Below are 27,356 nucleotides of genomic sequence, written 5' to 3'. Positions count from 1 at the left end.
CCCAGTAAAAGAGGATAAATTCACATCTAAATGCACCACAAGTGTTCTAATTTCACAGTAACAAATTAGATTTTCTTTACTCTTCTGAATTGCAGGCAACGCCATTCAGTATTCGAACAAGTTAAGAGTACAAATCTCAAAGACTACCATTCTGTGCACGACTACGATATTATTGTTCCCCCACCAACATGTAAAAGACCAAATCTGTCCCTCCAAAAGATGGATACATTCAAATCCAATGGCGTGGATGACTAGTCACTTCTATGTCAATGACTACACTAAGGAGAAGATGAAGATTGTTCCAAAATGTAATTCCCCTGACTAAATAAATGACAAGATAGTGACATCATAGACGTGGTCTGAATGTTTTTTTTTTTGTTTTATCATCTGGATATTCCCTCATGATTTGAAGTCAAGCTTTATAACTGTTAAAGGGATAGTTCACACAAAATGTTTTATTCTGCCTTTTCTCACCCTCACCACACTCACCTGTAAGATTTCTTACACAAAAGATGATAGACAGAGTGTTGGTCTCATTCCCCTTTCACTTTCATTGTATGTTAGAAATAAAATGATTTTTTTTTTTAACTGAACGGTGTCTGAGGCTATCATCCTCTCTAAACTTTCCTTTTGACACTTATGAAAAAGTATTTGCTTTTATTGTGTTTTCAGACTAACAACAAAAGTTTTAAGCAGAACACAAAAGGAACAAACACCAGGCACAGCACTATTCTAAATGCATTTTATCAACAAATTTCACAATGATTGCCAGTGCGTTTCTAGCTGGACAGATATCACTGTCAGTATGTGCCATAAATAAATTAATATTGAATTTGACAAGACAATCTCTATTGAGTACACAGCAAAAATATAGAGAAACAGTCAGGCGTATAGCAGCAGCCCAGGTACATCCATTTCTGAAATTGCAAGCTTTGGCGTCCAAGCGTTCTTTCAGTCAGTGTGCTAGTGACAGTTTAGTTGATGACAATTCAATGCAATTTGCTATTCACTCAATATGTTGTGCTATTACAACTGCACTACTGTTAACTTCTTAAGTAGAATATCCACGGAAGCTTTTAGTTTTATCAAAATGTAGCTTTCAAATTTGTCACCAGCATTGGAACTGCCTCCAAAAGGATTTCAATAGCTTTGCTGCCAGACTGAAACCGAAGAAAAAGGATTCTTTCAAAATGTCAAGGTACATAATTACTGCACACACAAAATAATAAAAAAAAGTACAGAGAAATCAGATGAATCACTCTTAACATAAGAAATAAGGTTCAAATGTGCCTCTTAACATTTCATAAAATAATAATAAAAAAGCTTAAATTACTTGTGTTTACATGAACTTTAAAGCATCATGTGCTAACAGTGATTTACTGTATTTATAATCAACCCATATTCAGTTTCCTGTACAATAGGCTACTCAATATTGACATGGCTTCTTTTTTATTCATTTTGAACAAAATCTGTGTATTCCATTGTCACATCTTCTGGACTTTTCTTGTTGTGTGGGCACTCTGGTTGAATAATTTTTTCATCCATAGGAGAGTCGACTCTAGGCTTAGGTTTGGAAACTATCTCCTCACAAACATCGTTTAGTGCCTGCAGAATTATAAAAGTCCTATTTTTGTTAGTCTTCCAAACAAATTTAAAATATCCTTAAATACAAATCTGATTATAAATACATTTACATTCTAAGCCCTCTTTTCTGAATACTTATTTAATCATATAATTAATCATTAAAATTACAGTTTTGCAGATGCTTAAATATATTTAGAACTCCAGCATTAAACTGAGGAATGCCTGATTAAATTTTTCACTTTAAGGCATATTATAGGTTCAATACAAGTTAAACCCAATCGACAGCATTTGTGGCATGATATTGATTACCACAAAAAAACATCTTCATAGCAACGAAGTTCTAAAATTCAGTGTACTGTAACTACACAGAAAAGGTTAGTAAGTGATTTTATCACACTAAAATCCTGTTAACATGCATACTGTTTACGGTTTGTGGCTATACCTGTGAAACAGTGTGTATCAGGGGTGTAAAGCAACAAATTACAAATACTCGTGTTACTGTAATTAAGTAGTTTTTCCCAGGAATTGTACATTAAGTAGTTTAACTTTTTTTTACCAAAGTTTTGATGCTCCAGAAAGCACAAATGCAGCACAAAAGTAATCCATATGACTCCAGTGGTTAAATGCATGTCTTCAGAAGTTATATGATAGTTGTGGGTGAGAAACAGATCAATATTTAAGTCAATTCTTGCTAGAAATTCTTCTCCCTGCCCATTAGATGGCGATATGCATGAAAAATATGGATCAGCAAAAACAAGAGAAGAAGAAAGTTAAAGTGGAGATTGACTGAGCAGGGAGAATTTATAGTAAAAATTGACTTAAGTATTGATCTGTTTTTCACCTAACATATCTCTTCTGAAGACATGGATTTAACCACTGGAGTCACATGGATTAGGCTACATTTATGCTGACTTGTGTGATTTATGGAGCTTCACAATTTTGGCACACATTCACTTGCATTGTATGGACCTACAGAGCTGAAATATTCTTCTAAAAATCTTAATTTGTGTTTTGCTAAAGAAAGTCATACACATCCGGGATGGCATGAGGGTTAATAAATGATGAGAGAATTTTCATTTTTGTGTGAATTAATCCTTTAAAGCTGGCTGAGGCCCCTGTACCAAACAACTGCTCTACCGCCTCTATTGTGCGGGTGACCCTGCTTTTTTAGTTTGTTTTGTTTGCATTCCTTGCATTGTTTTGAACATGTTTTATGCACAACAATAACTCTCTCAGTCGGCATTAAGGAAAATTTAGACCCTAGACATAAACTGATTTTAATGTAATTGATTCATACATTATGATATATAACTTTTTAATCTTTTCACTTCTGTAATCATGTCGCCCTTTTATTAGTTTTTTAAAATCAGATTCATGTAATGTTTACAGTATCATGGATAAGTGATGTATTTTGAAAGTTGTCAATCATAAACACCTATAAAATACCTATATGTTTTTATTCTTTCTGGGAATGCACATTACGGTATGTGTGCTACATTTTTATATTGCAGCATCGAGTTTTTATTTTAAAGGGGCATAGCTTTCGCAACTCAGTACTCAACACCTACTACTCATGAGTACTTTTAAATGAACTTCTCTTTTCCTCTTACTTGAGTAGTTTTTAGGACAGGTACTTTTACTCAACTCAAACTCAATTTTTAAGAAGTAACAGTACTTTTAATTGAGTATTATTTTTCAATACTCTTTCTACCCCACATGAGTATTTAAAAATTTACAGATTGGCCCCATTCACTTCAATATTAAGTGCCTCACTGTAATTATTTTTATTTTTTTATAGAAAAAGGAGGACAAGTTTAAATTCATTTTTATTCTAATAAACATTATGCCACAAATGCTGCTGATTGAATTGAACTCAAATGCTCCATTAAGTAAAAATATCTAAATAAATAATGTAGCATCATACACTGAGGATATAAAAAGCTCTTTTAATTGACAGGATTAACACCACCCCCCAGTGGCTACTTGGACATAAATAAAATCAATACTGATTACGTGTAAGATTTCTGTGAAATCTGTTTACCAATGAAACATGTTCATGATTCTGGAATTCTTTCCTCACCTGTAACTTCACCTGGATCTGAGTGCTGTGTATGGCAGGTTCCCGATCAGGCGTCAGTTTCTCCTGAGAATTCTGCATGTTTGTCATCCACACCTGAGTATCTTCGATACACACTCTCACCTTTTCCATGTCCATGGCATCAATATGGCAGTAACTGTCACTCTGAGGGACAGAGTTTGTGAAATGTTAACATACTTCACTTACAAACTTCCTTACATTATCAGGTTAAACCTTACTATCACACATAACAGTACACATAGACTATAATTAGTGTTTAGTGTATTGCTCTGGGATACATAGTGACGAAACATATTCTTACTCCATTCTTATACTCCTCCATAACATTCATGTAGCTCTGTATTTTGGCTGACAGCTCCTCAAACATTTGTGGTCTCCTTATGGACTCCTGGTATCTGTCTTGCACAGGCAAACCCAGTTTCTGTGGAATAAGACAATGAGTGTTTGTAAGCAAGAATGCTTCTGCTAGATTTGCGGTACACAGCAGCCAATTACCGCTTTTCCAAAAGTTCAACAGAGGGACTTTGTTGCTACACAAATTAGTCTCCTAGCCTTTAAACTAAGCACCTGTCATCCCAAACGCTGCAAGCTGTCAAAAACATGCAAGTAAATTAAAACATTAACTGTGACCAGAATTAAATAGAACAGAGCAAAATGTGTGCTCTTAAGAAGGATAAACAATTCACTTGAATTTCTGCCAGCTTGTTAAGGTAAGTCTGCTTATCTTGGTCTTCTCCCTCATCATACAGCCAGTTCTCTGTGCCATTTAAAAGCTCAAAGAATGAGTGATGGTCCTGCAGAATAAAAAATAAAATCACATTTGCAATATTTTATGCAGGATTCATCAGCCAACAGATTTTACAAACAACCATTTGATTTAAACATTTTTGTTCCATTTATGCATGAATGGAATATTACCTTTAGAGATTCTAAAACAAGAAAATATGCAGTATATAAAAATCAACACATTATATAATTACACAATACATTAATAATCTTCCTCTAAAACTAGGCATAACAGTTCCCATGAATGTATGTTACTCTGTTCCCATGAATTATGTTACTCTGATTAAATAGGTCCAAAATGAGCTCTCACCAAGCATTACATTTGATTCAAAATTGGATTTGGTGAGTAAATACAACAGAGTTTCTCACCAGTTGCCGGAAACTTGGGAACTTTTACTCAACATTACTTTCAGATTGCAACATTACATTCGGATAGTAAGGCTGATCATTTTCTGTAAGTATTGTGAGCGTGATACAAACTGTATAAAGAAAACATTTGTTAAAACATATTCCTCAGTTCGAAATGTATCATTAAAGGACTATGTAGGAAACTTTTTTTTATCCAATACAGTATGTGAAGACGTGTAAAAATCTCCGTCCTTTAAGCCATCAACCAAAAATCCAGATGGCTATTCACTTTTTTGTGACAGGCAGTTTTACCCATTGATGGAGACTCATTTATCGTTCATAGCCTATAAAACAACAGCTAAATAACCCCATTTTCATAAGGACAAAAATGCATATATTTTTTATTTAAAATAATGCAAAATACAATGTCATGGCCGGTAAAATGTCTCAATTCAGTCACCATTGGCAGGTTTGCAAAGCTACAAGATGATACATTACTTGAGCACTTAAAAACGACTGATAAGGGCCCTCCAGCTTGTGTCTGTAGTGGTATACATTCTCCTCCACTGCATTTTTGGCATTGTTTCGCTCTTTCTCTTGGCGGTCTTGGTGTATCATTTTGCTCTGTGTAAAAGGAAGAAAAAGAACAATATAAAAAGTGCTAGCAAGTGAGAAGGATCGGTAGATATTTGAACAGCTTTGATATAAAAAATTTATCAGAATGTCTTAAATAATGTTTCTAGCTTCATCCAATGTCAAGATACCAAAATTATTTTCTTGTGCTAACAAAATATCTATTACTATTACAGCATTTTAACCATCATTTGACATTCATCGAAATATTCCCAAACAAAAGTCAACTATGTTTTTCAACACTAAAAACACCTGTGTTCCTCTGGAACTGACATTGAATATTAAACTCAGCAATACCTCTTGTTCTATGTAAGCGCTAAGGCAATCCTTTGACAACTGTTGGGTAATTGTTTCCTCAATGGGAAGTCCAATATGCTTGACCTTCATCTTGGCTTTTTTAGCATTAGGGGGTTGATTGTTTACTTCTCCATTCATCTGTGAAGCATAGATGATATCCATTAGCATAATGTTAAACTGACATAACATGCGCATCCTAAAAGGGACAGTTCACAAAAAAATTTAAACGATATCATCTTACCATTATGTAGTTGTTCCAAACCTGTATGAATTTCTTTATTCATGTCACACAAAAGGAAATGTAAGGCACTGCATTAAGTTTCAGTCATTCTGCCAAACATTTCCTTTTGTGTTCAAAAAAAGAATGTAAGTCATACAGGTTTGGAACAACATTAAGGTGAGTAAATGCAGGGATACAAACTCATGAGTGGTGAAAAAGGTAAGTCATAGCAGGTGTTAAATATGTATAATTTCTGTTGATTTGTTTGTTGTATTTAAAGCTTTTTTGAGTGTTTAAGTTTAAAGTAACCCTCTCAAATGATTTCAATAAGGAAAAATCTAGAAAATTTCACAATCTTTTTTTGGCATATTAGTTTCAGAAAAGGTGACTTTGGCTGAAAGGTGAGTAGTTTGAATCCCTAAAATGATGACAGAATTAATTACAGTGAATTATCCCTTTACGATAATTTGCAATACTTGCAGATTTTTTATCCATATGCTGAATTTACAAGCTAAATGGGTTCAAGCGGTAAGTGAGAGATGTAGCTCACTTACACTCAGTGCATCTTTATGATTCTGCTCTTTTTCCATGGGGGGACACTGTGCTGTTGGCAGGTTTTCTTTGTCTACCAAGAGCTGGTTATGAACATGTGTCTCTTGTGGCTTGTCCTACAATCACAGTTCCAGGGAGCTGACAGTTACATTTCTACACATTCTACGCAATAACATTTCAGCATTACAACAAGGTGCCAATCGCCCACAATCACCCTCATAGAAACCCATTATCCCAAAATAAATGTTATTTATCAATTAAAGCTTAACAGAGAATTTTCCATACACACCTTACCACTCTACTGTTCTTTTTTATTTTGGCGCTAAAAGATTGAACAGCCACATTTTCCAAGATAATATCCAAATATTATTAGACAACATCCCCTGCTGATAATTTAAAATATCTTCAGTAATAAATAAAGGACAACAAGGATTTAAAGGGTTCATATCCTGAGGAATCAGAATAACTTTGATCTTTTAAAATACAAGACCTTAATATACTATGAAAACTGTACTGTAACAAGTCCAACAAACCTTCCCATTTAAAAAAGAGCATTTATTAAAACTAAGCTGCAAAATAACTTGATCTATACTTGCTGCCCATTTAATTCTAGAGGGAGAAAGTGAGAAATGGTCATGATATAGATTAACACAAGAAAAAAAAACTATATGTGAACCCTTACATTTCACTATAATTTGCTTTAGTTATTAGAACATTTACAGTTATGACTTGCCATACAGAAAGAGCTCAGAGGGGTACCTACCTGTATGTCAATTTCATCAGAGCCATTATGATAGCAAATATCTTCATTCATTTCTGTGGTTTCAGACTCATCAGAGCTGACCCTCAGGACCATAGTGGCTGAGGTAACACTGACTATACCACTGGCATTTATTTCAGCCTTAACTTTCACCTTTGCCTTGTCTCCATTCTCTTGAGGTTGAATGTTCTGTAATTTATATTCACCTGTAGAGATATCATTAACAACATCAGGATTTTTTGTTAAATCATACACATGCACAAATATGATTTAACCCTTATGTTTTTAAAGATTTCCTGAAATACCCAAAATGATAGGCTTATTTATAACTTGACAAAAATAAATAAATAAATAAAAAGCAAGGAGGGTCAAGTATGTTATCATTGTAAAGAAGAGTTTTCACATTTTCTAATGATATTATGATACATTCTGAGACTCTCAGCCTAAGAAACTTTAAAATAAAAACTGCGCCAAAAATTTACTATTTTTCTTATTGTACATTATATATCTCTGGGTGTAATATTATATATCAATGATATACCAGATATATCATTATTTATTATACATTATAAATACCTGGGTGTAATATTATATATCAATGATAGACAAGATATATCCTTATTGTACATTATAAATCTAAGGTGGCTCTGAAAATGTTTGTGTTGATACAACAAAGCAATCGAAAGTTATAGCATTACAAAAACAATTTATCCTAGGGTCCAAAAAATGTCTCCATGTGTCAAAAACAAACAAATAAAACATAATAATTGTGCATAAGAACTAATTACACATGCAAACACAATGACTACACAACTAAAGGTTTGCATAGCACAGAGACATGATTTTAGTAATGAGATTTCACAGAATGACACAATGAATAAAATGACACATTAAGTCTATCTATCAAATGATCTATTTATTCGATTACCTTGTGTGTGGGCTCGTTTGAAAGATAACATTTTTTCATGAAGTTATAAACAAACACGTGCCATAAAAGCAACACCAACATAATTGTCAAAGAAATATACTATTATTCACTATATTTATGTCTGTGAGTAAAACAAATAGGCTGATTGTATTCTATTCTTTGAGAGCTTTCCAACAAAGTATGACACATGACTATTTGATTCGTTTGATGTTGTTACTGATTAAAATAATATGTACAGTGCATTTTATTTTTTATAAATTAGCAAAACAGAACACTTCTGATTTGTCTGCAAATTTCAAATGACTTGTTCAGTTTTGGTCTTAATGCCTGTGTGCATTGGAAAGTAGTTTCCAAGCTTTCAAATTATACCTATTTTGTGTTGGTCAAGACTGTAGTATACATGTATTTCCCCTTCTGTCGCTCCCTCCAAGTTATGTCAGAGAAGCGACACTAGGGGTCTCTCTTGAGCGCCGATATTCACCTCTGAACTATGAAAAAAGGCCAATGAGAGTTGGCAACCAGTATTTGCATGTCCTGCCCCCGGACATACGGGTATTTAAGCGGCGCAAATACGGGAGTTCATTCAGAAAATTTCTTTGGAGCCGATGGTCGTGTTTGCAGACTGCTGCGTTTTACACACCGAGTTCCTGCTATCCTCTGCTGCATGCTGTTGGATTCTACGGCGCACAACAGCGGCTTTCTCCTGTTTGCACGGCTGTGCACTTCCTGCCCCTGAGCGCATCGACAGTTTAAGATAAGAAAGCTCTCTCACGAGTTCTTTCATTCATAAATGAGTGATTTTATTTAAAAGAGTAATTTCCTCTAAAAGAGCAAAAAACACAGTGGCGTTGAACGTCCTTTTAAGGACGCGTCTTTATAAAGATGCCTTTCCGCCCCTGTGTTGTTCCTGGATGCGGTAGAGTACTCTCCGCTTCCGACGGCCACAGGCGTTGTCTCGTGTGTCTGGGCAGTGATCACACTGAGGCTGCGTTTGTGGATGGTTCATGTTCTCATTGCGAGAACATGACCATGACAACGTTGTGGTCGCGGCTTGCTTACAACCGTAAGCAAGCCACTCCAGCCGCCCCCGCGTCGCTCCTTCCCACGGGATTGAGGACGATGCGGCTGGCGATGGAGGCGATCCGGGATGGCAGCGGGTGCAGCTCGCCGGTACGCCCCTCGGACCACCCGCGCCCGGCACGCCGTTGACTCCGTCCCCGCTCGAGGTGGCGGCGACTCGCCTCACAGCCAGTCTGCCTACCCTCTTGCGATGGAAGCAGATGAGTTTGCCGCAACATCGGAGGGCGTGGGCTCTGATGCTGAGGGCTCCTCTGGGCTGCCGCCTTCGTGCTTGCATGCCCAGGAGGAGGCCGACGCACAGATGTCCGATATGCTTTCCCGGGCAGCCAACAGCATGGGCTTGGATTGGAACCCTCCATCCTCCCCACAGCCATCACAGCTGGACGATTGGTTCTTGGGCGTTTAGGGTTTCAGGTCAACTGGGAAAAAGAGCAAGCTCACCCCGGTCCAGAGCATCTCTTTTCTCGGTTTGGAGTTAGACTCAGTCTCAATGACAGCACGTCTCTCCAACGAGCGTGCTCAGTCAGTGCTGGAATGCCTCGCTTCTTTCGAACCAGGCACCGTGGTCCCTTTGAAACGTTTCCAACGGCTTCTGGGGCATATGGCATCCTCCGCGGCGGCCGCGCCACTGGGGTTGATGCATATGAGACCACTTCAGCATTGGCTCCAGACTCGAGTCCCGAGACGAGCATGGCGCCACGGCACCCACGGCGTGGAAGTTACCCCCGCCTGCCGCCAAACCTTCAAAACCTGGACAGACCTCTGCTTTCTACGGGCAGGAGTACCCTTGCAGCAGGTGTCCTGTCGCGTTCTGGTTACAACCGACGCCTCCAAATTGGGTTGGGGCACCGTGTGCAACGGGCGCGCAGCCGCAGGCCGGTGGAACCGAGGCCCGCTCCGCTGGCACATCAACTGCCTAGAGCTGCTGGCCGTTTTTCTTGCCCTGAAGAAATTTCTTCCGTTGATTCGTGGCAAGCATGTCCTAGTCAGGACAGACAGCACCACGGTGGTGGCCTACATAAACCGCCAAGGCGGAGTACGCTCCCTCCACATGTCACAGCTCACCCGTCGTCTCCTCCTTTGGAGTCAGCAGCGACTGGAGTCACTGCGCGCCACTCACATCCCCGGCAACCTCTATGTGATAGCGGACGCGCTGTCAAGGCAAAACTTGCCTGGCGGAGAGTGGAGGCTCCACCCCCAATCGGTCCAGCTGATTTGGGACAGGTTCGGCAAGGCCCAGGTAGACCTGTTTGCCTCCCAGGAAACCTCCCACTGTCCGCTCTGGTATGCCCTCACAGAGGCTCCCCTTGGGACAGATGCTCTGGCGCACAGCTGGCCCGCGGGGCTGCGCAAGTACGCTTTTCCCCCAGTGAGCCTTCTTGCACAGGTGCTATGCAAGGTCAAGGAGGACAAGGAGCAAGTCACTCTGGTGGCCCCCTACTGGCCCAACCGGACGTGGTACGCTCTGGCATCCGCATCCAGACCTCTGGAATCTCCACGTCTGGTCCCTGGACGGGACGCAGAGGATCTAGCCGGCCTACCTTCGGCCGTCATAGACACTATTAACCAAGCCAGAGCCCCTTCGACCAGGCATCTTTACGCCCTGAAGTGGCGTCTGTTCGCGGACTGGTGTTCTTCCCGAGCCGAAGACCCGCAGAAGTGCGCAGTTAGGTCAGTGCACGTGTTTCTTCAGGAGAGGCTGGAGAGGAGGCTGTCCCCCTCCACCCTCAAGGTGTATGTTGCCGCTATCGTAGCCCACCACGACACGGTAGACGGCAAGTCTCTTGGTAAGCACGACTTAATCGTCAGGTTCCTAAAAGGTGCCCGGAGGATGACTCCCTCCCGGCCTAACCTGTTTCTCCTGGGATCTCTCGGTCGTCCTTATGGGACTCCGGAGACCCCCTTCGAGCCGCTTGACTCAGTTGGACTCAGGGCCCTCTCTCTCAAGACCGCCCTGCTGATCGCGCTCGCTTCCATCAAGAGGGTCGGGGACCTGCATGCGTTCTCTGTTAGCGATGCTTGCCTGGAGTTCGGTCCAGCGGACACTTTCGTGATCCTAAGACCGCGACCAGGCTACGTGCCCAAGGTTCCTACCACACCAGGGATCAGGTGGTGAACCTGCAAGCGCTGCCCCGGGAGGAGGCAGACCCAGCCCTTTCACTGCTGTGTCCAGTACGTGCCTTACGTATTTACCTGGACCGCACACAGAGCACCAGATGCTCTGAGAAGCTCTTCGTCTGCTTTGGGGGACAGCAGAAAGGGAATGCTGTCTCCAAGCAGAGACTCGCCCACTGGGTTGTCGACGCCATTTCCCTGGCTTATCACACCCAGGCCGTGCCCCCCTTTGCGGGTCCGAGCCCACTCCACCAGGAGTGTTGCGTCCTCGTGGGCACTGGCTAGGGGCACTGCCCTAGCAGACATTTGTAGAGCAGCGGGCTGGGCAACACCTAACACTTTTGCGAGATTCTACAATCTCCGAGTTGAGTCAGTACCGTCCCGTGTTCTCTCAGGTAGTGAGCCCGTGAGAACTCGGTGGCACGCCCACGATCTGACTGGGTGAATCGCTTGCACCCAGCTCCTTCCCCTAACCAGGGAAAGAGTGCGCCTTCATTCCCAGGAGATCCCAGGTTTGGGACACTGGTTGACTCCTCCCTAGCCCTCGTGGGTTGCAGTTCTGCGGAGGAACTCGCCGACCCAAACCACCGCGGGTACCGCAAGCTACCCTGTACTGGTATAGGTGCCCCACAGGTAAGGTCTCCTGTACGGACTCCCCCTGTGTGTAAAACCACGGTTCTGTCCCCTCACGAGTTGACTTCGTTTTTCCCTTAGGCAGTTACAGCTGCCTCGGTTGCCGTGCTGTATGCTTCCCCCCTCGGCGAGGCTGGATCTACCACCGCACTACTTTTCCGCATAAGACCTAAGTATAGGCCATGCGATGTATTTGCCACTCAAAATTTGCCTCCCCTCCCGGGTAGGTGTGGCCTCCGCAGGGTCTTCTCTGCCCTAATAAGGGCTAAGACCCCCTTCCCTCAATGCGTGTAAGGGCCCCGGCCGTAGTTGCTCTATGCGAGAAACATAGAGAGAAAAGAGGCCCAGCCAGGCTGGCCCGTTCCCATGTTGGCGGCTGTCACCTTGTTCCCCCCTCCAGGGTAACGATAAGGAATCCTGATGGCTTAAATGGGGCATTGGGGAAGGGTGCGTGCAGCCTGATACAGTTGGTCGCTCTGCACGTAGGAATACCTGCTCGCTCCTGTATCAGCGGATCACGCATAACGGCTCAGCGCATGGCTCTTTTAAGTGGACCCCTAGTGTCGCTTCTCTGACACAACGTGGAGAGAGCGACAGAAGGGGAACGTCTAGGTTACGTATGTAACCTCCGCTCCCGATGGAGGGAACAAGACGTTGTGTCTCCCCTGCCACGTCGCTGAGCCGAGCCCCTGTTGTGGCTGGACCATTTCCGGCTCCTCAGAAAAATCCTGAATGAACTCCCGTATTTGCGCCGCTTAAATACCCGTATGTCCGGGGGCGGGACATGCAAATACTGGTTGCCAACTCTCATTGGCCTTTTTTCATAGTTCAGAAGTGAATATCCTCACCAACAACAACGTCTCGTTCCCTCCATCGGGGAACGGAGGTTACATACGTAACCTAGACGATTTTGATGATTATTTAGTTTTTTCTCAGGGGCCCCTCAGCGGGTCCGAGCCTAAAGTGTTAAGCAAATAATGCAAAAAGGGTAATGCAAAACAATATTGCTCTATTATTGCCTTGAGGAAAACTCCTTGATTCTCACCAATCTTTGCCTCGGTAAAGGGCAGCGATGCTGGATCTGAATAAGAAGCCTCCAGAACAAAAGGCTTGCTCCTGTAAAATGTGACCATTTTGGCTGATGGACAGGTATGGTTCTTGCCAAATATCTCGTGACAACTGGATGGAAAGGACAAATAACCAGAGGCACAGCAGTGTGTGAGCCACATATCACAGCCTATGCAAGCAGATATGTTTTGACATTCTAATTAACACATCCTAAAAACACAGCAGCACCTTTGCCCATGACTGGCTCTGATATAGTAAGAATATACTGTGGCTAGCTAACAAGACTTACGATTTGCCTTCATCTGCTTCACTGGTCCAGCAAAGAGAGATGGGAAATGGGATAGTGTCTGTGATGGAGAAGTCTCGCACTTTGAATGCAGGGGAGAGCATGGCACACTATGGAACAAAATATTATATATATATATATATATATATATATATATATATATATAAATATATATATATATATATACACATACATACAGTATACTGTTATATTTTCTGCTTCAAAAAGTTGAAGTGTGTAATTCCTGCACCATTAGATTAATCAAATAGAAATGGGACTAATAACTGATTATTTTCATTTATTAACTCATGAGGGGCAAAAAAGGTGAGACAATCACAATATTTTCAAGGGATATTTTTCTTAGAGATCAATTTTAATTGATATTTTAATGATTAGAGTATTGCAAATTAACTGCAGAATTGTGCAGAATTAGCTGCAAAAATAAAGGGTACTTTGGTGTGGCTCTCTTCGGTTTAACAAATTTGTTTAGTTCCATTTAGGTACTGATTAGTTCAGTTCCCACTTCTAGAGATACCACTAAGTGGCTACATGAGCATCTAATGTGCAATTAGTGAGTCACTGAATCATTTTGAGTTGTTCACAGTGAAATCTACTAAGAGATGTTATAGTGTTAAAGCATTATAAAAACAAAGTAGATCTATAATTTTTTACAGTATTTAAACTGTTTTACATGAATTTTATCAGAAACGACAGCAATAATAGCTTGATAACAATTATTATGAGTTTCAATAATGTCCTTTCGTCAGGTGCGTCAAGAGCCTGTTTTGCCCCCTACATGACAAGCACTGCAGAAAGCATCAGGAAGGGTGATTTTACAAGTCTGCCATGTAAGAAAGCAGGAGATGGTAAATGGTCTGCACTTACATAGCGCTTTTTTAACCTTAGTGGTTTTCAAAGTGCTTTACACTGTGACTCATTCACACACTCACACACCAATGACAATAGAGCTGCCATGCAAGGCGCTAGCCTGCCATTGGGAGCAACTTGGTGTTCAGTGTCTTGCCCAAGAACACTTCGGCATGTGGAGTCATTTGGGCCAGGAATCGAACCGCCAACCCTGCAATTAGTGGTCAACCCGCTCTACCACCTGAGCCACAGCCGCCCACAATAAACATTGCATTGCACCACTTTCACTCCTTGATGAACAAGGTAGACTGACATGCTGAATACAAAGTGAACGGGAGGGCGTGCACTAAGCCCCGTTTGCCGGCAGGTCATTCCCACATTCCTGAATCTGGGACGGGACAGGAGAAGGGAAACAGAAATAATTAAAATAGGGGGGTACTTCCTGTAACAGTGTAGTACCACCCCCCCCCCAAAACAAATACTGTAAAATTTAAAAGAGAGGAAAAAGGCCAACGCGGAGCAGCAGTGAGAGAGAGAGAGAGATGAAAAAAAAAAAAAAACACTTACTCGCCAGTTCTCCGATACGCCGTAACTTGGACCTCGGTCACTCCTCCAACCTCTAACAGACGACAGCCGTGCCTGCCCAGGCGGATTGGAGATAGTCCTCCAGCCCCTGGTGGAAGGAACGCCCCGCCACGTTCTAGGGGAACAGAAGGGGTCTCCCCCGCCCCTGGCTGCGAGCCCCTCCCTGCTCGCGGTCTCAAACCCTGCCGCGTTTCAGTGGCTGGTAGGGGACTCTTCCGCCCCTGGCAGCGGCCCTGACCGCTCCAGACCCTCGCGGCTGCTCCATTGGTGTGGATGGTAGAGAACTCTACTACGGCATATCCGCGAGAACTGGCTTGACGATATAAATAATAGTTTTAATGATAAATGTAAACAAAAGACACAAACATAAACACACGACTGTCAGCTGACCGTAAACAAACTCCCTCTCTCTTGCACCACCATCTGTAATCTCCTTTATCCCTCTCGGAGGCTTAATTAGCCTGATAAGGGACCGGGTGTGCAGAATCACCACCCGGCCCCACCCTCTGTCCTGTCACACTTCCCCTTCAGTTTGTTTTTAAAAAGAGAAGTTTCAAGATTGCCGCTTGTTCCAAGCTCTTCACGCTCCACTTCTGTCTGATGCAGAATCACTGTGCACGCGCTGCTCTATTCCAGCATACGATTGGTCGTAGCTGTAATCAATCAAGAGATCTGCCTCGGTAAGAGAAAGGTGAGGAGTTTACATACTTGATTGGTTAGACAAACAGATAGGCCAGCCCCAAACTCATGTCATTTGTTGAGTCAATGCTGCTGTGTCGGCCTGGTTGAGATGCTCAAAAAACAGAGCAATGTTTTGATAGAGCCACAGTGTTACACTTTTTTTCTGGGAAATCAGCCTACAAATGGCTTACTTATAGCTGTTCTCTGCAAGTATTTTAACATAGAAAAAAAAAAATGACACACTTCAGCTTTAAATTATCCATGTTATATTACTTATTATGTAGAATAAAACCCACTTACCTGTAATGCACAGCCTCTGGCCACTGCCTCATCTGCATTTAATGTAGTGCTCACATCCCTTTTGAAGAACTTGCTGATCTGGGCCTTCACAGCAGGTATCCGTGTAGCTCCCCCTACAATCTCTACTGCACTGATGTCTTGTAGCTTCACTTGAGCTTGTTCTAGAACTGCCACCAAAGGAACTGTCACTCTCTCAATCAGGTCAGCACACAGCTCCTCAAATTTGGCCCTGTATAGAAAAGGAAGGCATTTCCTTATGATTTCCTCCCTTGTTGATCATCTATGTTGATTATGCTTCAAATTGGTTTAAATGCATCTGGAACTGCAAAGTGCCTTCATTGACATGCAAATAGCTGTAAATAATCATGTGTTGTACCTAACAATATAGGTACATGAAATTTTTTATCAAACTACCTTTTATCTGTCAGAATACAGTACCAGCCTGGGTTGATATGATTTCACTGGTACTGACAAGACCACTCAACACTATGGATCTTAAATACTTAAATAATCATTGGTTATCAGTAACATAATAGTTGCTTTATGACTTTTAAAGGACATTCAACCAATAATGTAAACTGTCTCATTATTTACTATTATCATATCATTCCAAACCTGTATGCTTTTATTCATATAATAGAGCTATATGAAGATTTTTCAAAACTTCTCATTTTGTGTTCCTAAAAAAACAAAACAAAAACGACAACAACAGCATATTGGTTTGGAACAACATAAAGGTGAGTAAATAATTATAACATTTTTAATTTTGGGAGAACTATTCCTTTAAAAACAAGCACGTTCTTCAAGAAACTCCAAATACTGAATCAATATATAGTTTTGATTGAGGCAACATGTTTATATATTGAGGCATGTGTACCTGTTAATTTTCCCAGAGACGTCCTTATCATCCATAAAGCACTCAATGTTGAGGAGAATGTCTGTTGAGTTGCTGCTCATCAATTTCTTGAGTTTCTCACACTCCTGTGTCAGCCTCAGTAAAGCTCGCACCTTGGACTTTACATCTAACTTGTACTTGGACTTAAATTCTGCACAGAAGTATTCTACCAGCCTCTTATCAAAGTCTCTTCCTCCCAAATAAGGATCAAAGGCAGTAGACAGCACCTGCAAATTAGAGCGTGCATTGATGTGCATGGAAATGCAAACTTTGGAATCTACAGATGCATCTGACTTGAGAAGGCTTACCTTCAGTTTAGCTTTGTTGAATGCACAAACAGAGACCTGGAGAGCTGAGTGGCCCATGTCCACAAACACCACTATCTTTGGTTTCTCATCGGTGCCTGGGAGATCTTGCTTGTATATGCCATAGTTTAATGCCACTGGGATAGTAAATAATACAGGACTGTCAACATTGCTTTGGATGTTGAATAGGTACTGTTGTTGTAGGTTATATGTATTCAAAAGTTACCTGCGGTATTGTCATTCATTAGTTTCAGGCAGTTCAGGCCAGCAATCTTGGTTGCATCCAGTAGAGACCTCCTTTCTGAATCAGTGAAGAATGAGGGGACCTATGCATGACAGAATAATTTGTATGGCCAAATAAATTACACAAACAAACAATCGGATTGGTGGATTGTGTGGTGTCCATGGAAAACAAATGGCTGATTCAAATTTACTACTGTCAGAGAAGAGAACATTCCTCTAAAATATCATGACGACAGAGCTATACTTAACAAAAATGTATCCCTATAAATCATTTTTGAGAGAAAAGGCAGCAAATTTCAATTGAAACAAAAGCTTCTATTTCTGGTGCATGCCCCTGGTATCCATTAAATATCAAACAAGGAAAGAAATTATTTGTTGGGTTATTCAAGGCTCTAATAGGTTCTGCATTCAGTGTTGCTGTATAATATTCCAGAAAACTTACAGAGATGACACACTCCACCACTTTCTTTTGTAGATTGGTTTCAGCAATGTCTTTCATTTTGGTCAACAGCATAGCTGTGATCTGCTCAATGGTGAACTGGTGCTCCTTGTCGAGGTACATGACCTATTTATGAAATTAAAGTCACTGAGTTAAACTTTTTGCAATTCAAACAATCACTACAATAAATGTACACAACCTGTCCTAAGTAGTGGTAGATGGATATATCAGTGAACATGAATGATGAACATGATCTGTGAATGGCCATTATTTAGCTTAAGTATTTTGCGGTTATCAACATCGGCCAATAACCGTTCCCGTTTGGCATTTTAAAGGGTTAGTTCACGCAAAAATGAAAATTCTCTCATCATTTACTCACCCTCATGCCATCTCAGATGTGTATGACTTTCTTTCTTCTGCCGAGCACAAACAAAGATTTTTAGAAGAAAATTTCAGCTCTGAAGGTCCATACAATGCAAGTGAATGGTGACCACAACTTTCAAACACCAAAATCACATAAAGGCATCAAAGTATACCAGTTTAACCAGTGGTTAAACCTTTATATTCAGAAGAGATATGATAGGTGTGGGTGAGAAACGGATCAATATATAAGTCCTTTTTTTACTATAAATTTCCACTATCACTTTCACATTCTGAAAGTGAAAGTGAAATTTATAGTAAAAAGGGACTGAAATATTTAGCTTTTTCTCACCCAAAGTTATTGCATCGCTTCATAAGACATATTAAACCACTGTATAGATTACTTTCATGCAGCCTTTGTGATTTTTGGACCTTCAGATTACTGGCCACCATTCAATTGCATTGTAAGGACCAACAGAGCTGACATATTCTTCTAAAAATCTTTGTTTGTGTTTAGCAGAATTAAGAAAGTAAAACACATCTGGGGTGGCACAAAAGTGAGAAATTTCATTTTTGGGGAACAATCCTTTTAACAGTATAAGTTAGCCCTTACATCAATTAAAACTGCACTATGTAACTTTGTGCTCTCTAGCGACATCTGTGGTTAAACTTAAAATAGCAAGCAATTTGCGTAAGAATACATTACGTCAGTTGTGTTACGGCACTGCTCTTCTCTTGAACTAGAACTGAATTTCCCAAATTGAGCTTACCTGAACATTGCCTATGTGTGATCATGACTGGAACTTGAGTCAAAACGTGCTATTTTCCAGTTGATATCATGTTATAGGATTAAATGTTTGAAACAGAAATATTACTTGCTTTGATGAAGATAAACAACACTCTTATTTACATATTTGAATGAATTTTACACTTAAATCACTTTTCTGACTACACTCAAAGCACTTTTAAATAGAGAACAAGGACTCTTCTCAGCCACCACCAGTAGATCTTAATATGATTATTTAAGTGTTTTATCTACTATTAATTTTTTAATTGTAGTGCAATTTTCAATTTAAGAGGTTAAACTCGTGATATGGCTGATACGAGTTCAATAAAAGACTTTATATTTTTATACTATATTGTCCAGCCTCAGTTACTACAATATTATGTCTACGCAATGCACACAATAACACCGTAAACTAGAAAAATAAAACGAGGATTCAATAATGATGGGGATAAAATATACTTTATTAAACGTATAACTGTGGCCCTAATATGGAGTGCTCCCTCAGCCAAACCACTGTGCCCCCTCTGTCAATGTTGTATTTGAACCAATTTTTATAATTTAGTTATTATGTTTTAAATTAGTTTTATTTATTTTTTTATTTACTATTTGTGGTTTCTAGGTGACAATCAATTAACTGCTCTCTTCATAATTAGAAAAATGTTGTCTGCCATATAATTCAGTCATAGCTCCGAAGCTCAAAGGCTAAAAGAAGGAAATTGATTTAAGAAAAGGAATTTAACTAGGATAAGGATTTATCTAAATGACGTAACAAAAAAGTGCAAGCACGGAGAGATGCGACCCTCAAGACAAGACGTTTAACACCAGCACTCGGCGCATACAGTTGTTCTAATTGTGAGTCCAGCGGTTCACTATACCTATTGTTGTGTTTTGTTTATGAATATAAGTGAAGTTTTCTTTGTTTTATTTAGGTTGGGAAATGGACAGAATTTCATGCACTCAAACAAATGAGCAGGATTCATCAAAATTGAAGTTCCATCAAATTGAAATACATTTTACAACAATTGAATTAATAAAATGTAACGATGTTGACGTTTTATTCATTTTGTTATTAAATTGAAATGCGTAAATCTTAAATATAGGCAATTTATGGAGTGTGCACCCCAGAGGATCATAATTTAGACATTTATTAGACAAACATATTTAGATTTCACTTTTTGTTTATTTTTGGCATATTTGAAAAGTGCACATGTAAACAGGCAAGGGATAAATAAGCATCTTTTTGCTGCAACCTCTGCTTCCAACACCAGGAAGTGAACATATACAGTATCATGCACTCTGCTTTAGTTGTTTAGGTTAGTGTGGTTCGCAAGCCTCAATCCAGTTTTCTGTGCCCCCTTCAGAATTTCAAAAGCCCCCTAGGGTAAATTATCCTGACTCTGACTCTCCATATCAGTATTATCTGCAACAAGCTGTTTACCTTGACTCCAACCTTCCCATCACTTTGTGGTACCAGATCATATGGTAAACTGTATCTCTCGGCTTGCACAACATGATCCTGAAACAATCTGCCATGCAGTCTCTTAAAATGAGACACAGTGCCACCAGGATTGGTTATCATCTACAAGTGAAAAAAGATCAATGATGCTGACTTGCATATTCATCCCATTAAAGATCAGTCTTTGCATGTATTTTCATTGGCCTACCTGGTTTCTTGCATCATTACCGATGGCCCTGTTCTTTGAACCAAACGATACAACTGCTCTAAAAGAAAATGTTCAGAGATTAAATACAAGCTCTGTGGAACCCAAATAGCACTAAAGGTAGAGATGCAAACTCATTTATTTATTCAGGTCATTGTAGGGCTGAGGAATGGTAGGAGAACCCACAACTTAAAGTGATAGTTCATTCTAAAATATGTATGTCATCATTTAGTCACCCTCATGTTGTTCAAACCCCTTATATATTTTTTTTTTGTGATACAAAAAGAAATGTTATGCATTAAGCAAGTCTCAGTCACCATTGACTTTTACTGGAATTTTTCTATACAATAAAAGTAAATGGTGACTGAGGATGTCATTCTGCCTCTCTTTGTTTCCCATGGAAGAAATAAAGTCATAAAGGTTTAGAACAGCATGAGGGAGAATAAATTATGACAGAATTGTTTTATTACAAATAGGCCAGTTATAAAATTCCCTACAGGGATGCAAACTCATGAGAGGTGAAAAAGGTGAGAAACTCAATAGCAGATATTCTAGATATCATGTATATTTTTGGTTTATTTTATGTCGCATGTAAAGCTTTTAAAGTGTTTGAGTTTAAAGTAACACTTTCAAGTGATTGTATAAAGGAAAATTTAGGAAAATTAACCAAATGAAAGGTGAGTAGTTTGCATCCCTGATTATAAGTGAAACCATGCCATGTGGGTTGCTGACGTTTTTCTTTCTTTTTCAAAGATAACAAATAAACATACATTGCATATCAAGTAGACATAAAAGTGTTAAAGTGTGATTGATGCTTTTTAACCTTGGGTGGATGGGTGGATATCACATGTAGATAAATTCATTAAATAAAATGCTACACTGACAACAACATGTCAACATGCGTCCAATAAATTGAAATGACATGCCATGCAAGCTTTATTAATTTGCAATCACCAAGCACAGCATCAACTTACGGCGTGCATCTGTCTGTGAATTCATTGGATATGGTCTCGATGCCTCCGCTCTTGACAACAGCAATATAGCAATTCTGAAATCCCACATCAAACCCCACGACAGCCATCCCGGAAGCTGACTTCAGACAATGACAAGATAAACAAACACTTCCTAAATATTATAAAAAATAATCCGTCTGTGAATATATCACTCCACGCAGTTTAGGTTATCCAGAGCGAGCGCAATCTTCCTATGCGCGAGCCATATATATATATATCTTTTTTGAGCGAACTTTCCAGAAACTTCCAGCCCATCCTTCGCGCTGCGACATCCCACTGGTCGGCTGATTGCATTATGATTTCCAGAGCTTTCCGAACAGCCTACTAGCGTCGGTAATAGTTGCTCTGGTGATCACAAAGGGGAGCGGCACCGTTACAGCGATAAATAAGGCAAATCTGAGGATGATATCCTGTCAAATTATTTTTTTTTTGAAGGAGAGAGGATGAGTTTATTGGTTCGGCGGTACAAAAAATTAGGCAGACATAATTATTAATTAATTAAATAATTCAACGTCGCGTCGGATACTTTTACGCGCGAAAAACGACTTCGTGGTGGTCCGCGAGTAAGATAGTTGTGACAATCTTTCGTATTAAAATAGTGTTATAACTTGACCAGCATTCACAGACATCCGCAAGCTTTCTCAAATCAATATAAAAGGTTATAAACATGCTATAAATGTTATTTATTATTTTTCGAAAGAGAGATTGAAATCATGGAACCTGATTTAAACACACAAATGAAAATGCAGAGTAGTTGAAACGATTCATACGTGTAATTTCTAAACACTGCTATGTTAAAGTAAACATTTTAACTCTTGCACTTGTTACTAGCGACAGTAAGGGTCTGTTCACACCGAACACGTCATGGGCTGAGAAGCAGAACGCACGTGTCTCGAGGCGAGTTTTAACAGTTGAGGTTCTTTTTAACTTGTCACAGCGTCTGAAAAGGGCGAGACGGAGCGCAGTGGTCAAGATGGTCCGTCTAGCGCACGTTTACATTAGAAAACTATTGAAAAACAGCGCGTACGGACGTAAATACGTCTTTGATATGAACAGCCACTAATGTTGTAGTTAGTGAAGTCACAACAAGAGGGCGCAGCTGAGACGCGTGTTCAACAGGAAATGTCCCCGCAAAACAAAGCTCTGTAACAATCCGTCCCCACACACAACAGTGAGTGTTGGATACAGGATCAGTGCAAACACTCCGCTCACAGACAGCAGCACAATTACAGGACCTGACATTCTGTGAAATCCGCGCATCTTACTATGCTTCCCATAAAATCTCGTTACGGATGCAGTGTTGCCAAATGTTTCTTGCTTTGGTCGCTTGGTAAGTATTTCTCTACTCTAGTATCTGTAGGAAGTTTTACAGTTAGTTAATCTCAGGTTTATTTTTGTTGATGTTGGTGTCTTTGATGGAGAGAGACTTTCATAATTTCAATAACTTTTTACGTATAAACATTTGGAGAACAGTTGTTTGCAGGGTATTAACCTTTTGTATCACTAAACTATACAATTTATACATTTTGCTGCACTTCATTTAACATAAGTTATGAAGACTGTTTAAAATTGATCTTAAATGAATGATTACAGCCGAACGTGATAATTGCATGAATCAGATTTAAAAAAACAAAACTATGCTTAAAACTTAGTTGTCTTGCAGAATGAATGTCTGTCCATTGGCTACAGTGGAAAAAGGTGAAAAGTTACTGCCACATATAAATACTGATATTATAAACAAAGGTTGTGCTACAGTTTTACTGAATGCACAAACCAAAAAAATCATATCAAATTCGATTAACCTACAGAATGATATGGGATTGGCCGTGTCTTGAGAGTGAGGTGCCTACCTAGACGGGCATCTGGGGTGTGATTAGTTGGGTCTCAAAACATAGTTGATCTACCTAACTAGACAGCATTTTTGGACATTATAAGAATGATTGGCTGTCTCAAAACCTACCTGAACTGCCTACCAAGAAAGCATTTTGGGGAATCATACGTATGATTGGCTATTTCTAAATCTGGTTGAGCTGCCTACTTGGACAGCATTTTTTGGGCATTATAAGAATGATTGGCTATTGCAAAACCTAGTTGAGTTGCCTACCTAGACAGCATTTTTTTGGCATCAAAGGAATGATTGGCTATTTCAAAATCTTGTTGAGCTGTCTACTTGGACAGCATTTTTGGGCATTACAGGTATGATTGGCTGTCTCAAAACCTAGTTTAGCTGCCTATCTAGACAGTGTTTATGGGCACCAGGTGATTTTGGCTTTGTCAAACCTATTGAGCTGCCTAACTAGACTGCATCTTTGGCCATCATAGGTGGGACTGACTGGGTCTACAGTTGAGCCTCCTGCCTAGAATATTTCACAATGTTCTTTTAGACACAAACTGAGGATCTGGTCATCACCATTAATTAATACATTTCTTTTGAAATTTACTTTACCCTCATGTTGTTCCAAATCAATAGGACTTTCTTTTTACTTTAGTATACAAAAGGAGATGTTTGGCAGAATGTTAAGGATTGATGTCATTGCATAGGGAAAAGATGCAACAATAGCGAATGGTGAGTAAAACTGTCAGCCCCTAACATTCTACCTGACATCTCCTTATTGTTCAAGAACAAGAAAGTCATACAGATTGGGAACAACTTGTAAATGATGATAGAATTTTCATTTTTGGGTGAACTATACAGCCAGCCATCCTCTTTTCCAGCAAAGCAAATTAGTAACATTAAACATGTTTTAATGGGAGCACAAATGCATAGAACAGTATTGATTAAAGTAAAATACTGGCTGTATAATAGATGCATTTTGGACTGTGGATAGTGGGGTTGAAGCAATCACACAACCACCTGAATCCATTAATTGTGTGTTTCTGATGCTGTGGAATATAAGGCTGGGTTAAGCCGTGTTCTGTGTTGTGTTCAGGTTGTCAGGTTCAGCACCTCATCCATTTGTATTGGAAAGAGCATGTTGAACCTATATACAATGAGGCACTTACAACGTAAATGTTAAAATACTATTTCAAAAGTATAGCCACAAGATGTAAACAATGTGTGCTGGGTTGGGAGGGTTACTATTGAAATGTATTCCACTACAGATTACAGAATACATGCTGTAAAATGTCAATTGTAACTGTGGCAGGGCGGAGGGCAGGGCCGGGTCGTAATTCTACACACCCAGTCCCTTATCAGGCTAATCAAGCCTCCGAGAGGGATAAAGGCCGACTGCGGAGGATTGTGCGGGAGAGAGAGATTGTTTACGGACATGTCCGTCAGCAGCTGCCCGTCTGCCGGCAGGTCATCCCCGTCCACCTGGATGAGGGAGGGGATAAGGGGAGGGAAACAGAAATAATAAAAATGGGGGGGTACTTCCTGTAACTGTAACGAAGGCAGGAGGAGTCAGACGAGGGGTGAGGATCCAAGTGCGGGTTTTATAGAAAACAAAGTGAAAACAAACAAGACTGGTACAAAGGAAACATCCACGATGGGAATACAAAACAAAACACGAAAACATCCAAAGGGAACACAGGCTGAAGAAACATCCACGGTGGGCAAAGGTAATCTAGACAAACTGGGTAAACACATCAAGACAGCTACATCCAAACATCCACATTCATCAACAATCGACAAAGACTGAACAAAGAACCAGGGTTTAAATACAGAAGGAACAAACAAGGGAATGAGGGACACCTGGGGAAACAATCAGAGAAGGAGAACCAATCAGGGGAAAACAATCATAAAAAGAAACTACAGAGGACTACAAAAACCAAACAGGAAACAGGAACTAAACTAAACTTCAAAATAACAGCACAAAAACAAAAGACAACAGTGAACATGACAGTAACAGTGTAGTACCCCCCAAAAAAACAGCGGTCTCAGACCCCGCCGTGTTTCAGCGGCTGTTAGGGGACTCCTCCGCCCCTGTCAGTCGGTTAGTAGCCCCTTCTCCCCTCGCGGTCGGCGGCCGTCCTCTGCTTCCAGACGCCCGGGCTCCTCGTCCCCCGGCAGATGGCCGCAGCTGCTCCGTTGGGGTGGACGGTAGTGGCGAGAACTCTACTACGCCGTATCCCTCCTCCTCCCTGGATTTCAGCAACAGTGTAATGTTGTTCGATGGAAAGGAGGAGGCGAGAACCGGCTTGACAATATAAATTATATTTTAATTATAAACTGAAACAAAATACACAAACACACACATGACGGACATGTCCGTAAACGATCTCTCTCTCCCGCACAATCCTCCGCAGTTGGCCTTTATCCCTCTCGGAGGCTTGATTAGCCTGATAAGGGACCGGGTGTGTAGAATCACGAGCCGGCCCTGCCCTGCCCTGCCACAGTAACATATCCCTTTAGATTACTCAAGGTCAGTAACGTATTCTAAATACTTTGGATTACTTCTCCAGCACTGGTAGATTTCTTTTGAATTATTTTGACAATAAAAACTCAGTACAGTAAGACAAAATACACATGTTAAAAATACATTCTCTGAAAAACCTAAATATTTTATGCAGTGTTGTTTCTAAAACAAGATAAATCTAATTAAGCTTGTTTTAAAAATGTGTACATTACAGGAAAAAATAAAAAAATTCTTATCGAGAATATGATTTTTGCCCTAATATCAAAGGTCTTACTAGAAAAAAGAAATTATGATCCAACGTGAGTTTTTTTGATAAAAAAATATGATTGTGCCTTGTAACATGTGCATGTCAAATGGATAGAAATAGCATTTTAGTTTAGCGGAAAGTTACACAAGGTTTATTTCTATTTCTTGTGCTCCAAACTTTCTTCAAACTTCTCGTTCGTCTGCTCGTATGAATGTAACACATCATAAGAAAGTGTTTCACTGCTGTTCAAATGCACTTTGGATTGCATTATTTATATGTGTAAAAGTTTTCCATCTGAAAGGACAAAATATTAAATGAAACAAATGACAATAAAATGCAAAGTCTTTAGTAATCAAAATACTTTTTGAATGTAACTGTATTCTAATTACCAATTATTTAAATTGTAACTGTAGTGGAATACAGTTATTTATATTTTATATTTTAAATACATAATCTGTTACATGTATTCTGTTATTCCCAATCCTAAATATGCACCTTAACATGATTTTGGTGTAATAAAATCACTAAGCTTTTCTGTGCCAAGTTACAGTATATCCAATTTTACAACTTTGTTGCCATGAACACCATAAACACTAAACCTCTAAAACGACTGTCAAAAATTATGATTTAGACCATTTACAGCTCAAATAACACAAGTTTTAACAGAAGAATTAATGTAAGTGCTTTTATAAAATTTTAAGCTTCACATTTCTGTATTTAGACCCTCTAAAAATTCTCCCATTCACTACCATTGTAAGTGCCTCACTGTAACCTTAATTTTTGCTTTTTTAATGAAAAGGAGGGAGAGCTGTAACATAAATTTTGTGGTAATCAACATTATGCCGAAATACTGTTGATTGAGCTTAAGTTTTACTGAACCATGATTATTGCTTTAAAGACATTTGATTCAGATTGTGTAGCCAATTTGCTTGGAAATGAAACACCCTACCAAGTTCCAGATACAGAAAATTATATGGATTCCTATAATTGCTGACAGTTATCAGAAATAATCTTTCTAATCAAAATCAATAAATAATGCTCATAACTGCTCATTTTATGTATTGTCTTGTATTTTAATTGGACCCTAACTCGGTAAACAGTTTTGAATTGAATTTGACTCTTTTTGAATTTTGGCTCTTTGCACCAGTGGTTGGCAGAAAATAAACCTTACTTTGGAGGTAGTAACCTACATTCAGTAGCATCAATACCTGACTGAGAAGACACCTT

At 39.8% G+C, this 27,356-nt stretch overlaps 3 protein-coding genes across 3 annotated transcripts in view; 2 read left to right on the top strand and 1 right to left on the bottom strand.

Moving 5' to 3' along the window:
* Positions 1–255, top strand: part of wdr95 (WD40 repeat domain 95) — a 48,785-nt gene extending 48,530 nt beyond the window's left edge. The window contains exon 31 of the mRNA XM_052106578.1: positions 96–255. Coding sequence (XP_051962538.1) covers positions 96–255 — 160 coding nt within the window. The remainder of the gene's footprint in view (positions 1–95) is intronic.
* A 444-nt stretch (positions 256–699) lies between these two features.
* Positions 700–21,850, bottom strand: hsph1 (heat shock 105/110 protein 1). The gene is made up of 18 exons (XM_052107450.1): positions 21,486–21,850; positions 20,515–20,572; positions 20,289–20,429; positions 17,707–17,829; positions 17,248–17,347; positions 17,025–17,158; positions 16,699–16,943; positions 15,822–16,050; positions 13,392–13,498; positions 13,080–13,213; positions 7,282–7,484; positions 6,521–6,634; positions 5,747–5,884; positions 5,315–5,440; positions 4,369–4,476; positions 3,984–4,103; positions 3,665–3,826; positions 700–1,605 (listed from the first exon to the last, which is right to left on the bottom strand). The coding sequence occupies exons 1-18, from the start codon at positions 21,590–21,592 to the stop codon at positions 1,450–1,452; spliced, it is 2,505 nt and encodes an 834-aa protein (XP_051963410.1). The 5' UTR covers positions 21,593–21,850; the 3' UTR covers positions 700–1,449.
* An 810-nt stretch (positions 21,851–22,660) lies between these two features.
* The window catches only part of b3glcta (beta 3-glucosyltransferase a), a 106,222-nt gene continuing 101,526 nt past the window's right edge, over positions 22,661–27,356 (top strand). The window contains exon 1 of the mRNA XM_052107451.1: positions 22,661–22,854. Within this exon, the coding sequence (XP_051963411.1) occupies positions 22,791–22,854 (64 nt within the window). The 5' untranslated portion in view covers positions 22,661–22,790. The remainder of the gene's footprint in view (positions 22,855–27,356) is intronic.

The sequence above is a fragment of the Xyrauchen texanus genome, chromosome 36, assembly GCF_025860055.1.
Source record: "Xyrauchen texanus isolate HMW12.3.18 chromosome 36, RBS_HiC_50CHRs, whole genome shotgun sequence".
Taxonomy (NCBI): domain Eukaryota; kingdom Metazoa; phylum Chordata; class Actinopteri; order Cypriniformes; family Catostomidae; genus Xyrauchen; species Xyrauchen texanus.
This window is presented reverse-complemented; position numbering and strand designations above follow the sequence as displayed.

Excerpts from the sequence above, each read along its gene's own strand:
- hsph1 (XM_052107450.1), bottom strand. The coding sequence starts at position 21,592 with ATGGCTGTCGTGGGGTTTGATGTGGGATTTCAGAATTGCTATATTGCT. Across the intron at positions 17,348-17,706 it reads TGGTGGAGTGTGTCATCTCT|GTCCCCTCATTCTTCACTGA; the intron begins GTAAGTTTTCTG and ends TGTCATGCATAG. Across the intron at positions 16,944-17,024 it reads TCAACAAAGCTAAACTGAAG|GTGCTGTCTACTGCCTTTGA; the intron begins GTAAGCCTTCTC and ends TCTAATTTGCAG.